Source organism: Oryzias latipes, chromosome 24 (assembly GCF_053564925.1).
Source record: "Oryzias latipes strain Hd-rR chromosome 24, Olatipes_Hd-rR_3.1".
Lineage (NCBI taxonomy): Eukaryota > Metazoa > Chordata > Actinopteri > Beloniformes > Adrianichthyidae > Oryzias > Oryzias latipes.
Window position 1 is genome coordinate 9,850,723 of NC_136260.1, and position 11,664 is coordinate 9,862,386.

At 42.0% G+C, this 11,664-nt stretch overlaps 1 protein-coding gene across 1 annotated transcript; it reads right to left on the reverse strand.

Moving 5' to 3' along the window:
• Window positions 1-6,429: 6,429 nt before the first annotated feature.
• LOC110017744 (leukotriene B4 receptor 1-like) lies at window positions 6,430-10,991 on the reverse strand. Its single transcript, XM_078942891.1, has one exon. It carries the CDS (start codon window positions 8,182-8,184, stop codon window positions 7,162-7,164), a length of 1,023 nt encoding a protein of 340 aa, XP_078799017.1. The 5' UTR covers window positions 8,185-10,991; the 3' UTR covers window positions 6,430-7,161.
• Window positions 10,992-11,664: the final 673 nt, after the last annotated feature.

Here is an 11,664-nt window from a genome sequence, read left to right on the forward strand (position 1 = left end):
TTTATCTTTGGGAAAAACCAGAATATCTGCCCCAAAAGTTCAGCTTTTACACTTCCTAAAGTTACAGGAAGTAAATGCATACAGGAGAGGATTCAGGCTGCTGTTCAAAATGACATGTGCTTTAAATGTACTGGGACTCATTGCAAACTCCAACAGGCCCTCAACAATGAGATAAACTGCAGTCACACTCAGTATATTCATGACAATACAGGGAAAGTTCACAACAGAGAAGGTCCCAGTGATGCTGAAAACCATTCTGGTTGTTTGAGGATTGTTAAAAAATGCTGCTTGCTTCACCTTCCTACAGTGGTGGGCTGTCAGGGCCTTCAAGGCCTACTCTGAAGGCCTAGCAAATATCTGAACCGTCTTAATTATATTCTGTCCATGCATACTCATTAAATAGTTACACCCGTAACTATCAGAAATCAAAACACATATAATTTAGTCAAGACGCAATTAAAGAAACGACTCATTGACAATCAGAGCTGTCAACACTAAGTAAACCTCTCACCGATCCTCACTACTATCTTGTCTTTTTTATGTGTGCATATGTTCTTAAATTTGTCTGATTTTGGATTGTTTTATCACCAATTTGTTTTTAGGGTAACTGCTAATTTTATTGAATGCATTGTTTAATATACGTATGGAATGTTATGTAAATATAATTTATTTTGATCTTTTAGGGTGATTTCAAAATCTACCCAGGAACTGCAGATGAAAAATAGCCCTTTGGCGAACTCAGACATATTGACAGAAATGTTTATTAATATGCACTGTCCCCTGTATTAAATAAATAAATAAATAATTCCAAATGGTCTGTCAATTTTCCTTTTATTTTGTTTATGATGGTTATGCTGCTTCCAGATTTTTTAAATGTATTTGTTTAAATGTTAACACAGATTGACCTTTTTACCTTTTTAGACAGCTTTGTGTGTTTGTTCATCTGTTTCTCATCCCCAGCCAGGATGAGGGGGTTTTACGACACAATGTCCTGACCTGATAAGGAAAACTGTTTGAACTTAGAATCCACCAAATGGGTCATTATACGACACCCCCTCATGAACTTTTCTCTTTGTCTGGAAATTGTAACTTCCCTCTTGAATTCTTAATAAAAGCAGCACACGGAGAAGCAGACCTTTGAGAAGAGAAGCGTGGTGGTTGTCTTCTGTCATTCTTGCTTCTTCTCCCTCGTGCATGAGAAACTTGATTCTTGTTGTGGTCTGTTGTTTCTAATTGTGTTTTTCTTTAATGTCTAGATGCATTTATCTGACATTCAGTTACAGTATTGGTTTTACTGCAGGCTTTTCTGCCCTCTCCTGGTCATCTTGCTTTTCTGCACGATGGGCATTGAACACTTGATTGTGCTGCTCTGAACAGCTGCAATGACAGTCTTTTTGGTTATGCTGTCCAACAGTTGACCAAACAGATGAGAGCTGAAGACCTCTCTTGTGTTGGACAAATTTTACTTTTACAACAGGGTCTATGAATCTTCTAACATACCAGATGTACAGTAGGTCTAAATAAACCCCTTTTGTAAAAAAAAATGGAGGGAAGAATAGAGAGGGTTGTAGGAGGGTGATTAACAAAAAGTTGATGGATGGTGATAATTATAATGGTTAGGTTCCGATATAATACATATTTAGAAGGGGTGGGGCACACACTCAATAAACATACCTGGGGGGTATTCCAGGGGGGTATTCCAGGAAGCATGTTTAAACTAGCCTGACTTTAAGCCTGAACTCTGGCTGAAATCCGCCTGAACTTGCGTACTCTGGGTATGTTGGTTCCAAAAGGCCGGATATGAGTTGGCGTAATTACGCTCGACTTTGTAATCCTGGGTTAATGCATGTGCGCGGCATGTACATAAAAACATTCTCAATGGACCGCCGATTTACGGAGTCACCATGGAAACAGGTGGAGAAAAAAAGAGAACGCGACACTTCAGTGAGACGGAGATGGAGATTTAAATGACGGCGTATGAAGATTATACGTCCATCAAAAAGTAATACGGCTGCATCAGCAAAAGAAAGAGTTTCTGCTTGTAATAGAAGAACAGACAAAATAAACGCACGAGTTTCTGATCTTATTTCCATTTTCCTTGTGACGCATATGTATATAACTTAAATGAATTACTTCTATTGGTAACAAGTAATTGAGTTAAATTTATTCAACCTCATTTCTATAAAACTCAGTAATTTTTTGTACAACTCAAATTTACGTATTTATCTTACTAAATGTCACATTACTCCAATTCAATTTATCTTTTTTCCATCTTAATTAATTATGATTCTTGAACTCTCGTGTATAAGTTTGAGCCGGCAGATGTGCTCATTTTTATAACAATTAAAAGGACGGGGAAAAAGGATTCTCTGGCATTAGAGTTACACTTGAAGAAAGATAGGAGTGCTATATAAACTCATAATCCGCTCCTTCACTCTCACTTATGGTGCAGAGACGTAAGTATAGTAGGACAAAGTAACTCGGGAAAAACACAGTAAAATAGCTAAACAACTAAACACATTTGGTCAAAAACCCACACTTAAACCCAAATCCGTCCAGACAGGCAAAGGGAATGATATCCCAGAATCCCTTGCGGTGCCGATCTAACAGCAGCAAGCAGCACCAAAGCTACAGCTACTTCATTGAATTAATTTGAATGAAAGGAAAATAATTGACTGAAAACTACGTGTTATTTTTAAGGTGACCTAACAAAAAACGATTTATCTTAACTGACGCAAATAATTAAGTTAGATCAAAGTAAAAAAGTTTCTCTTTCCAACATCTATCCATACATGGTCTTATCACCCTCTCACGGTGGAAAAAGTATTATCTGAGCTTCTTCATCCACTAAATCCTCTTCAAATGGATATGCAATGCTGCTTCACCTCTCTGTAAACAAACTAAGCTTCAACTAAACCTGCTCCAGACCAGGTTATGTTCAGAGCATGAGTTGCCATGGCAACTTGACCTACCCTGAAACATACCTCCATTTCTGGAACCGAAAGATGATGTTATCAACTTCCTTAGCCTCAAACTTATCGTGGGAGCTAGCATAACCTGCTTTCTGGAATACCCCCCAGAAGGCAGGTTATGTGAGTTACCAGGTTAAGTTTGAGGCTAAGGAAGCGGATAACTTCAACTTTCGGTTCCAAAAATGGAGGTATGTTTCAGGGTATGTCAAGTTGCCATAGCAACTCATGCTCTGAACATAACCTGGTCTGGAGCAGGTTTAGTTGAAGGTTAATCTGTTTTCAGAGAGGTGAAGCAGCATGGCGTGTCTATTTGAAGATGATTTAGTGGGTTAAGGAGCTCAGATAGTACTTTTTCCAGCATGAGAGAGTGATAAGACCACATATGGATGTTGGAAAAATAAAAGTTTTTACTTAGATCTAACTTAATTATTCACTTCAGTTAAGATGAAACATTTTTTTTAGCTTTTTAGTTAGCTTAAAATTAACACGTAGTTATCAGGCAGTTATTTTACTTACTTAATTCAGTTAAGTGGGTGTAACTTTGGTGCTGCTGTTAGATCGGCACTGCCAGGAATTGTGGGATACCATTCCCTTTGCCTTTCTGGACGGATTTGGGTTTAACTGTGGGTTTTTGACCAAATGTGTTTAGTTGTTTTACTGTGTTTTGCCGCGTTATTTGTCCTACTATGTTTAAGTCTCTGCACCATGAGTGAGAAGGAGGGAGAGGATGATGAGTTTATATTGCACCCTTACTCACAGTATGTGTGATGTTAAAGTTGGTACTTGAACAAATGCTCAAAATTTATGTTATAGTCTTCATTTTATTGCCATAAAAATGAGAATATCTGCAGGCTCAAGCTTAGACACATGATAGTTCAAGAATTATAATGAATTAGGATGGAAAAGCATTTAATTGAATTGGAGTAATATGACATTTAGTTAGATAAATTAATTCAAACTAAGAATATAGGTTGAATAGATTTAACTCAATTATTTGTTACCAATAGAAGTAATTCATTTAAGTTGGCAAAATTGGATAAATTACATATATATGCTTCACAATGCCCCGTAAGAGCACCACTGATGCCATTTTTGCTTTGAGAATGTTGATGGAAAAGTACAGAGAAGGTCAGAAGGAGCTGCATTGTGTGTTCGTGGATTTAGAGAAGGCGTATGACAGGGTGCCAAGGGAGGAGCTGTGGTACTGTATGAGGTCGTCTGGAGTGGCAGAGAAGTATGTCAGAGTAGTTCAGGACATGTATGAGAGAAGTATGACGGTGGTGAGATGTGCTGTAGGTCAGACAGAGGAGTTCAAGGTGGAGGTGGGACTACACCAAGGATCAGCTTTGAGTCCTTTTTTGTTTGCTATGCTGATGGACAGGCTGACAGACGAGGTAAGACAGGAATCTCCCTGGACAATGATGTTTGCGGATGACATTGTAATTTGCAGTGAGAGTAGAGAGCAGGTGGAGGAACAGCTAGAGAGGTGGAGGTTTGCTCTGGAAAGAAGAGGTATGAAGGTCAGTCGTAGTAAGACAGAATACATGTGTCTGAACGAGAGGGATCAAGGTAGAAGCGTTAGGTTACAGGGGACTGAGGTGAAGAAGGTGCAGGAGTTTAAGTACTTGGGGTCAACAGTTCAGTGTGATGGGGATTGTGGAAAAGAGGTGAAGAGGCGAGTGCAGGCAGGTTGGAGCGGGTGGAGGAAAGTGTCAGGAGTGTTGTGTGACAGAAGAGTGCCAGCAAGACTCAAAGGAAAGGTGTACAAGACAGTGGTGAGACCAGCTCTGCTCTATGGGTTAGAGACGGTAGCAGTGAGACAGAGACAAGAGGCTGAGATGGAGGTAGCAGAGATGAAGATGTTGAGGTTCTCCTTAGGAGTGACCAGGTTAGACAGGATAAGGAACGAGTACATCAGAGGGACGGCTCATGTTGCCTGTGTTAGCGACAAAGTCAGAGAAGCCAGACTGAGATGGTTTGGACATGTTCAGAGGAGGGATAGTGGATATATTGGTAGAAGGATGTTGGAGATGGAGCTGCCTGGCCGGAGGGCAAGAGGACGGCCAAAAAGGAGATATATGGATGTCTTAACAGAGGACATGAAGTTGGCTAACGTTAGGGTAGAAGATGTTCATGATAGAGTGAGGTGGAAAAGGATGATTCGCTGTGGCGACCCCTGATGGGAAAAGCCGAAAGAGAAAGAAGAAGATGCTTCACAATGAAAATAGAAATGAGATAGAAACTCATGCATTTACTTTGTCCGTTCTTTTCTCCAAGCAGAAACTTTTTCTTTTGCTGATGCAGTCATATTTCTATTTTGATGGGTGCATATTCCTCATACGACGTCATTAAAATCTCAGACTCCATCTCACTGAAGTATGGCGCCCCCCTTTTGTCTCCATGCATTTCCATTGTGACTCCGGAAATCCATTGACATTGTCTTTATGTACTTGATGTGCAAGCGCATTAACCCAGGGTTACCAAGTCGAGCGTAATTATTCTCATATCTGGTCTTTTGGAACCCACATACCCAGTTCGCAAGTTCAGGCGGATTTCAGCCAGAGTTCAGGGTTAAAGTCAGTGTAGTTTAAACATGCTTTCTGGAATACCCCCCTGTTGGCTCCAAAAATGTTCACAAACATACATCTCAACATACTCTCAACAATGACAGCAATGTTTCCAGGGATTCCTCTAATATGTATTATTCGTGGAATACCTTAACCCAGATTATGATACAAAAATTTAATATACATTAATCTAAAAAACAGTAGAGCCACAGGTCCTGTGGGAAATGCTTGCATTTTGTTTGTTGTTGTTTGTATGTGTACTACCGTCAAAAGTCAGAACTTTGTCTCTCCCTCTGGTCACCCGTGGGAGCCGTACCCAGAGTTTTAGTTATACTACAACTCCCAGGAACCCCCAACTTTTTCAGTAAGTTATCTTTTATTTTTACAGTATACAAATTGTTTATTACCTCATGGTAGACATCTAATTCAATGCACTGATAGTACTTAACTTCTCTGTTTCATACTACACAATACTGTAATTTTTGCACCACTATATCCATTTTGGCTCTTTGCACTCATCATATTTGCATTCCTCTGTATATTAATGCTTAGTGAATGTATTGTAATACTTCCATCATAATAATTGGTCTATAAAATAAATTATTTGCACTGCAAAAATGAATTTCTGGCTGGATGGTAACTCATCTTGTTGCCTCATGTGCTGTGACAAAGTTAAAAAGAATCTAGTCTGAAGCTCTTGCAACAACAATCAGGAACTAAATGTTGTCAGTTTTTTTAGGAATTGGCTTCACATCCATATCGGTCACAATCATGAAAGGTTCTCAGTTTTATGTCAGTGTAAGAAAACTGCATTGACTTAACGGTGTGCAAGGAATAGACAGAAAAGTGGTACTCAAAAAGGACTTAAATAAAAAAGCTTTTAATGGAAAGTGCAGTATCAGTAATTGCACAAAGATAAAAAAGACAAACTTTCATAGAGGCAACACTTACAAGACAAACAAAACTCATGTGAATATAAATAGAATGCGTGCAGTATGACTGCATTTGCATTAAAGGTATTACTGTAGTTGTGTCTCGTATAAACAAGAATCACTGATCTACAGGAAGTACATATGAAGTAATAAGACTATTTGGACTTCACTCAAAAGTCTGCAAAAAAAGACAAATGTAGAAATCCATAATATTAAAAAACAAAGGAACTAAAAAAAAAAGAGATAAAAACACAGGATTATTGTATCAAGTTTACAGCCCCATACTTTGGATCAATCTCTTTTACATTTACATTTCATAATTTCTAATATAAGAAAGAAACATGCGATAATGTTTACATGCCCTAAGTGCAAATAAAAAAATAGGGAAAGCATTTCCACTCTATCCTTTAAAAGGCATTAAAAATGCATTGATCTGAAATAGAAATGTTCTTTTGTTGAGTCATTAGATAGTCACTATTAACAAACTTTTTCTTTAAACAACCAGGAACAATCTAGATGGAAAAAACTTGGAATCCTTCTGAGTGATACCAAAAAAAGTAAGTTTACAAATAATGCAAATGAACACTAAGAGTTTTTGGTTAAAAGCATAGGTTTTTAAAAAATTCCTACAGAGATGTTTTCTCAGTCTCTCATCGATAACACTTAACAGTTGTGATATTTAGACTGCTGTTAACTAAAAAGCTTTCTTTTGCAACCAAAAATGTGAGAAGTAAATGCATACAAGACTGGGTTTAGGCAGCTGTTCACAAAAAGCAGGGCTCTAACTGTGTACAAAGCTTTCAAACAATACTTGAAAAATTCCTCATTGTGTAGAAAAATAGCTGCAGCACTAAGAACATTGAAAAAAAGATATGGAACCCAGAAAACCAAAAGACTCACGATGATACTGGTAATCAGCCTGGTTGTCTGTGGATTGTTGAAAAATGCTGCCTGCTTCACCTTCTTCTGGAGACGGGTGTATGAAAATACTACCAGAAAAAAGATGGTAAATCCTACCAGGCCTTCCACCAGCAGGACTGTGATCCACTGAGCTTCTGAGGAATATTGGGATTCACACAGTCTTGTGTTCTGACCAGTGGACACCTGTCGAAACACCAGTGGAGGAATGGAAAGTATGATGGAAACCAGCCACAACAGCACCAGCAGCAATCTCACTCCCGTATGATGTGTCCAATTCTTCTGATGCACCACCAGCAAGTATCGCTGAACACTCAAAACAGTCACAGTTAGTCGACTGCCATATGAGCTGCAGTACGAAAAGAACGTTAGAAGCTTACAAGCTACTAGTCCAAAGGTCCACATGTAAAGAAACGCATAAATCCACAATGGAAGAGTGAGCAGGCAGAGCAGATCTGAAACAACCAGGTTCAGCATCAGTTTCTGGCTCACAGAGGACAGGTGCTGAAAGTTGGGTTTGAAAATAATCACAGCGATGTTCCCAGGGACTCCCAACAAAAAGCTAAAAGACAACACCACAGATGGTATCAGACCATTGTAATTCCAGGAAGGATTAAGGATAAAAGTTCCTGGAGATACAGAGGCATTGGAAGACAGCTCACTGGAGTTAAGTTGCTTCATGCTGTGATCCTTCTTTGAAGACTGTGATGGTTTCAAATGTGCTCTTGTCTTATAAATAAGGGGCCAGTAATGTAATGAGGAAATGGACTGGTCTCTACAGGCAAAACTGCTCATGTCACTTCCCAGGAGTATTTATAGAAGCTAACCTTGAAAAAAAAAAGGTTGGGGTAATGTTATTGTTTCTAGTTTATCATGAGACGCTACATCAACTGCAACATTCTTTGACAAACCAAAACTAGTTGAAGTGAGATCAAAAACTTTAGTGGTTGAGTTTTCTCACATATTTGAAATCAAAAGAAATTAGATCACCTGTTGACACATGTTTCTGCTTCAAAAGTATCGTATATGTAAGGGTTAATGGGCGACGAAGTGTGCATTATTACTTTTTAACGAACGCGGTGGAAGCCTGAACCGTCTGACGTAATGTGCGTTAAAAAGTAATAATTCCTCTCTCTCTGTGTAGGGTGGGTGGTGCTGGACCTGGGGCGTCGGCGCCTCGGGGATGGGGCCCCAGGTTTGCAGGTCCTGGGCGCGTTGCTGGGGGGGGCTGGGGGACGGCTGTTTGACCACCGGGGGACAGTCTACCAGCTGTCTCCAACTTACCCCTTTCCTCATATAATCTCATATTAGGGTGAGGGGTGGGGGGTTTAGCCTGAGTTGCGCTTTGGGGGGGGGGGCTACTTGGTAGTGGTCCCCCTCCCATGGTTGCCGTATGGAATGGGCCCCCCCTCTCTCGGTTTTATTTGCACCTTAGACATGTCGGGCCCTTGGTAGGGGGGTGCTTGGACATCACTGCCAGCAAGCAGTAGATGTCCATTTAGCACCCTACCCGCCAATTTTAACTGCACCTTAGACATTTAGGGCCCCTTGGTGGACAGGGTGATGGGACATCACTGTGAGTAATCAGGAGATGTCCCCTTAGTGCCCTACCAGCCAATTTTAACTGCACCCCTTTAGTACACACACCCTTCACTCCTCAAAATATATATTCCAACATAAACACACACACATGCACACAAACACCCTCACAAACACACACACACGCATTTCGCAAGGAAGGTGGGACCTTGCACCATCTTTCCCCTACCCCATCCCTGGTACGGGGAACTGGGTCCTTGGCAACGCCGGCCGTGTCTCTTGAGTGCTGGCTTCCTGGGCCCGGCGGCCCGCTCTCCATGCAGGGAGAGTTCACACCTGAACCGGGGGTGTCCGTGTGCCTGTGGTGTGGGTTCTGGTCCTTGCCCCTCAGCGCTGGGCCTCACCAAATCTCCAACAGTGGCCGAGCCTGGTCGTGCCATGTTCAGCCCCCCTCCTGGGCGAGGGCGGCTGGCCCCTGTCTTGCACCTATCTGGACCAACCGTGGGCCTGGTGGATGGCTGCCTGGAGCGCGGAGCAGGTCTCCCTTGGGGGGTCCTGGCTCGTACCTGGGGTTGGGGCGGGGGGATGCCCAGACCCCCTGGGTGGTGATGAAGTGCTCGTCTGGGGCTGTGGACAACACCTCTCGGGTGGGGCCCGGCGTTGGGCGCAGCCCCCTCCTGGCTGGGGCAGCACTCTCTTTCCCCCCATGCCTCCCTGCTCTCTGGCTCTGGGGGCCTCGTGGCGGTCCTGCTGGCCCTGGCCTGGGTGGCGGACGTGGTCACCTGGGGGGCGGTTTTTCTCTGCCTGCTGCCGCGTGGCGTTGGGGGGCTTCTGGCTGCCGCGGCTGCGGCGGGGGTCTTGGTGTGGGGATGGCTGGGCACTCTCCCTTCATGGTATAACTATGTTTGAACTATGGTTCTCTGTTTTTTGTGTACTGAGCCACACCATGACCAATATGGAGGATTCAATTCTTTTGTGTCTCTTCTGTATTACAAAGTAAGACTTTTTTCATCAGGTTTAGGTAACATCAAAATTCCCATTTGTCATTAAATGTACTCATTATTTTTGAATAAATGCATTTATCTATAATATATAAAAAACATAGTCTTATGGTTGCCATAAGATGTAGAGCTGATTCTTTAGCAGACTTGGAACCTTGTCTCATTTTTTAATGTTGAGTAGGTATTATGGTTTCTTTAAGATTCTGTGGAAGGCCAAAAAAATGATTAGGAACAATAGCAGAAAAAGAGGTGTAGCTGATAAAACACTGAACAAAGTTATGGGAAAGTCCAGCTCATTGCTGCTTATAAACACGTTTGTATCATATAGTCACAGTGCTAGATGAAGTAGGCTTTAACAGGAACAAAAGTTTGCACTCATGCAGTAAGTCTCATCTGTTTTTTTAACTTCCTGATTCCTTATCAAACGGAAACAGCAACAAAATTAGCAAGTTAGAATCTCACTTAGTAACTTCTAGTAATCAAGACTGTGTTTTAGTTTGGTTAAATTTTTTTTTTTTTTTGGAACTGTTTTATTTCCACCTGTTTTCAAGTTATAGCATTAAATTAGACACAATGTAAGGGTCCGTCATCAATAAGACTTTTAGGCCGGCTTTACACTGCAGGTCTTGATGCTCATATCCGATTTTCTGACTATATCCGATTTTTTTGACGACCCGCTTACATCATCTTTTAAAAGTGACCCGTATCTGATTTCTGCATTTACACTATGCAATGCTGAAACTATCAAACGTAGACGTTCTGAGGACTAATTAGCTGTATTTCCGCATTCCGCGGACCTCCTTTAGACTTTTGTGACTGCGGTTGTCATGGAGGCAACGCAGCGACGGAAGGAGGCGTTGCCTTGGGCGCTCCTGAGGGGACGCACGGGGGAGGAAAAGAAGGGGGGCTGCTCGGCTTTCTCTGAGTTTTGAATGAGGAAGTGTTTGCAGACGTGCTGTACTAACAGTTTGATCCAAGTGTTGAACCTTTCCTGCGCGATGACTTCTCTTTTCCGACCGTAGTCAGAAACACACTGAAGATTTCCTCGGGGTTCACTTTTCCGTTCTGAACCCTCAGCCTCCAGAGGGGGTTGAGAAAGACTCCAAAACTTTTGGGCGAGACACCTTCTTTTTAATTTTCGGTTCTCCGACAGTCCCCCGCTCCGCGCTCACACCCGCTCTCCTCTCCTTAAGTTACACGCACACACACGCAAGCACGCGCGCGCGCACACACACACACACGGTCCCCATCATACACGTCCCCCAAAGAAATAAACGGCTTCTAGCCCGGTCCATAGCAACGGTGTCCCGCTTCATTAGTTACCGTTTGCGTCCGGACCGGACATAACAGCGGTTTCCAACTACGGTCTGAAGCTGAAAGGTAACACGCTGACAGCAAAATCAGCACAAAAAGCACCTTTATAAGTCATGTGATCTCAGTTGGTGGTGTCCTGAGTTGATGTCACTGATGTACGACTCGCATTTACTGGGGAATATCCGATCTGTCTGCTTACATGGCACACGGAAATGCACGTATCCGATTCGTTTCCGATTTATTTCCACATATGAGAGAGGCCTGTATCCGATCTGAGAAAAACGGAATCCATGCACTTTTGTCCTGCTTACACGTTCACCGATCATATCCGATCTGTGTCCCGTGAGAGGAAAAAATCGGAATTGGGTCACTTGAACCATGCAGTGTAAAGGCGGCCTTAGTGTCATGGTGCCTTTGGTAA

Bases quoted from the DNA above. Each gene is read 5' to 3' on its own strand.
- LOC110017744 (XM_078942891.1), bottom strand. From the start codon at position 8,184: ATGAGCAGTTTTGCCTGTAGAGACCAGTCCATTTCCTCATTACATTAC.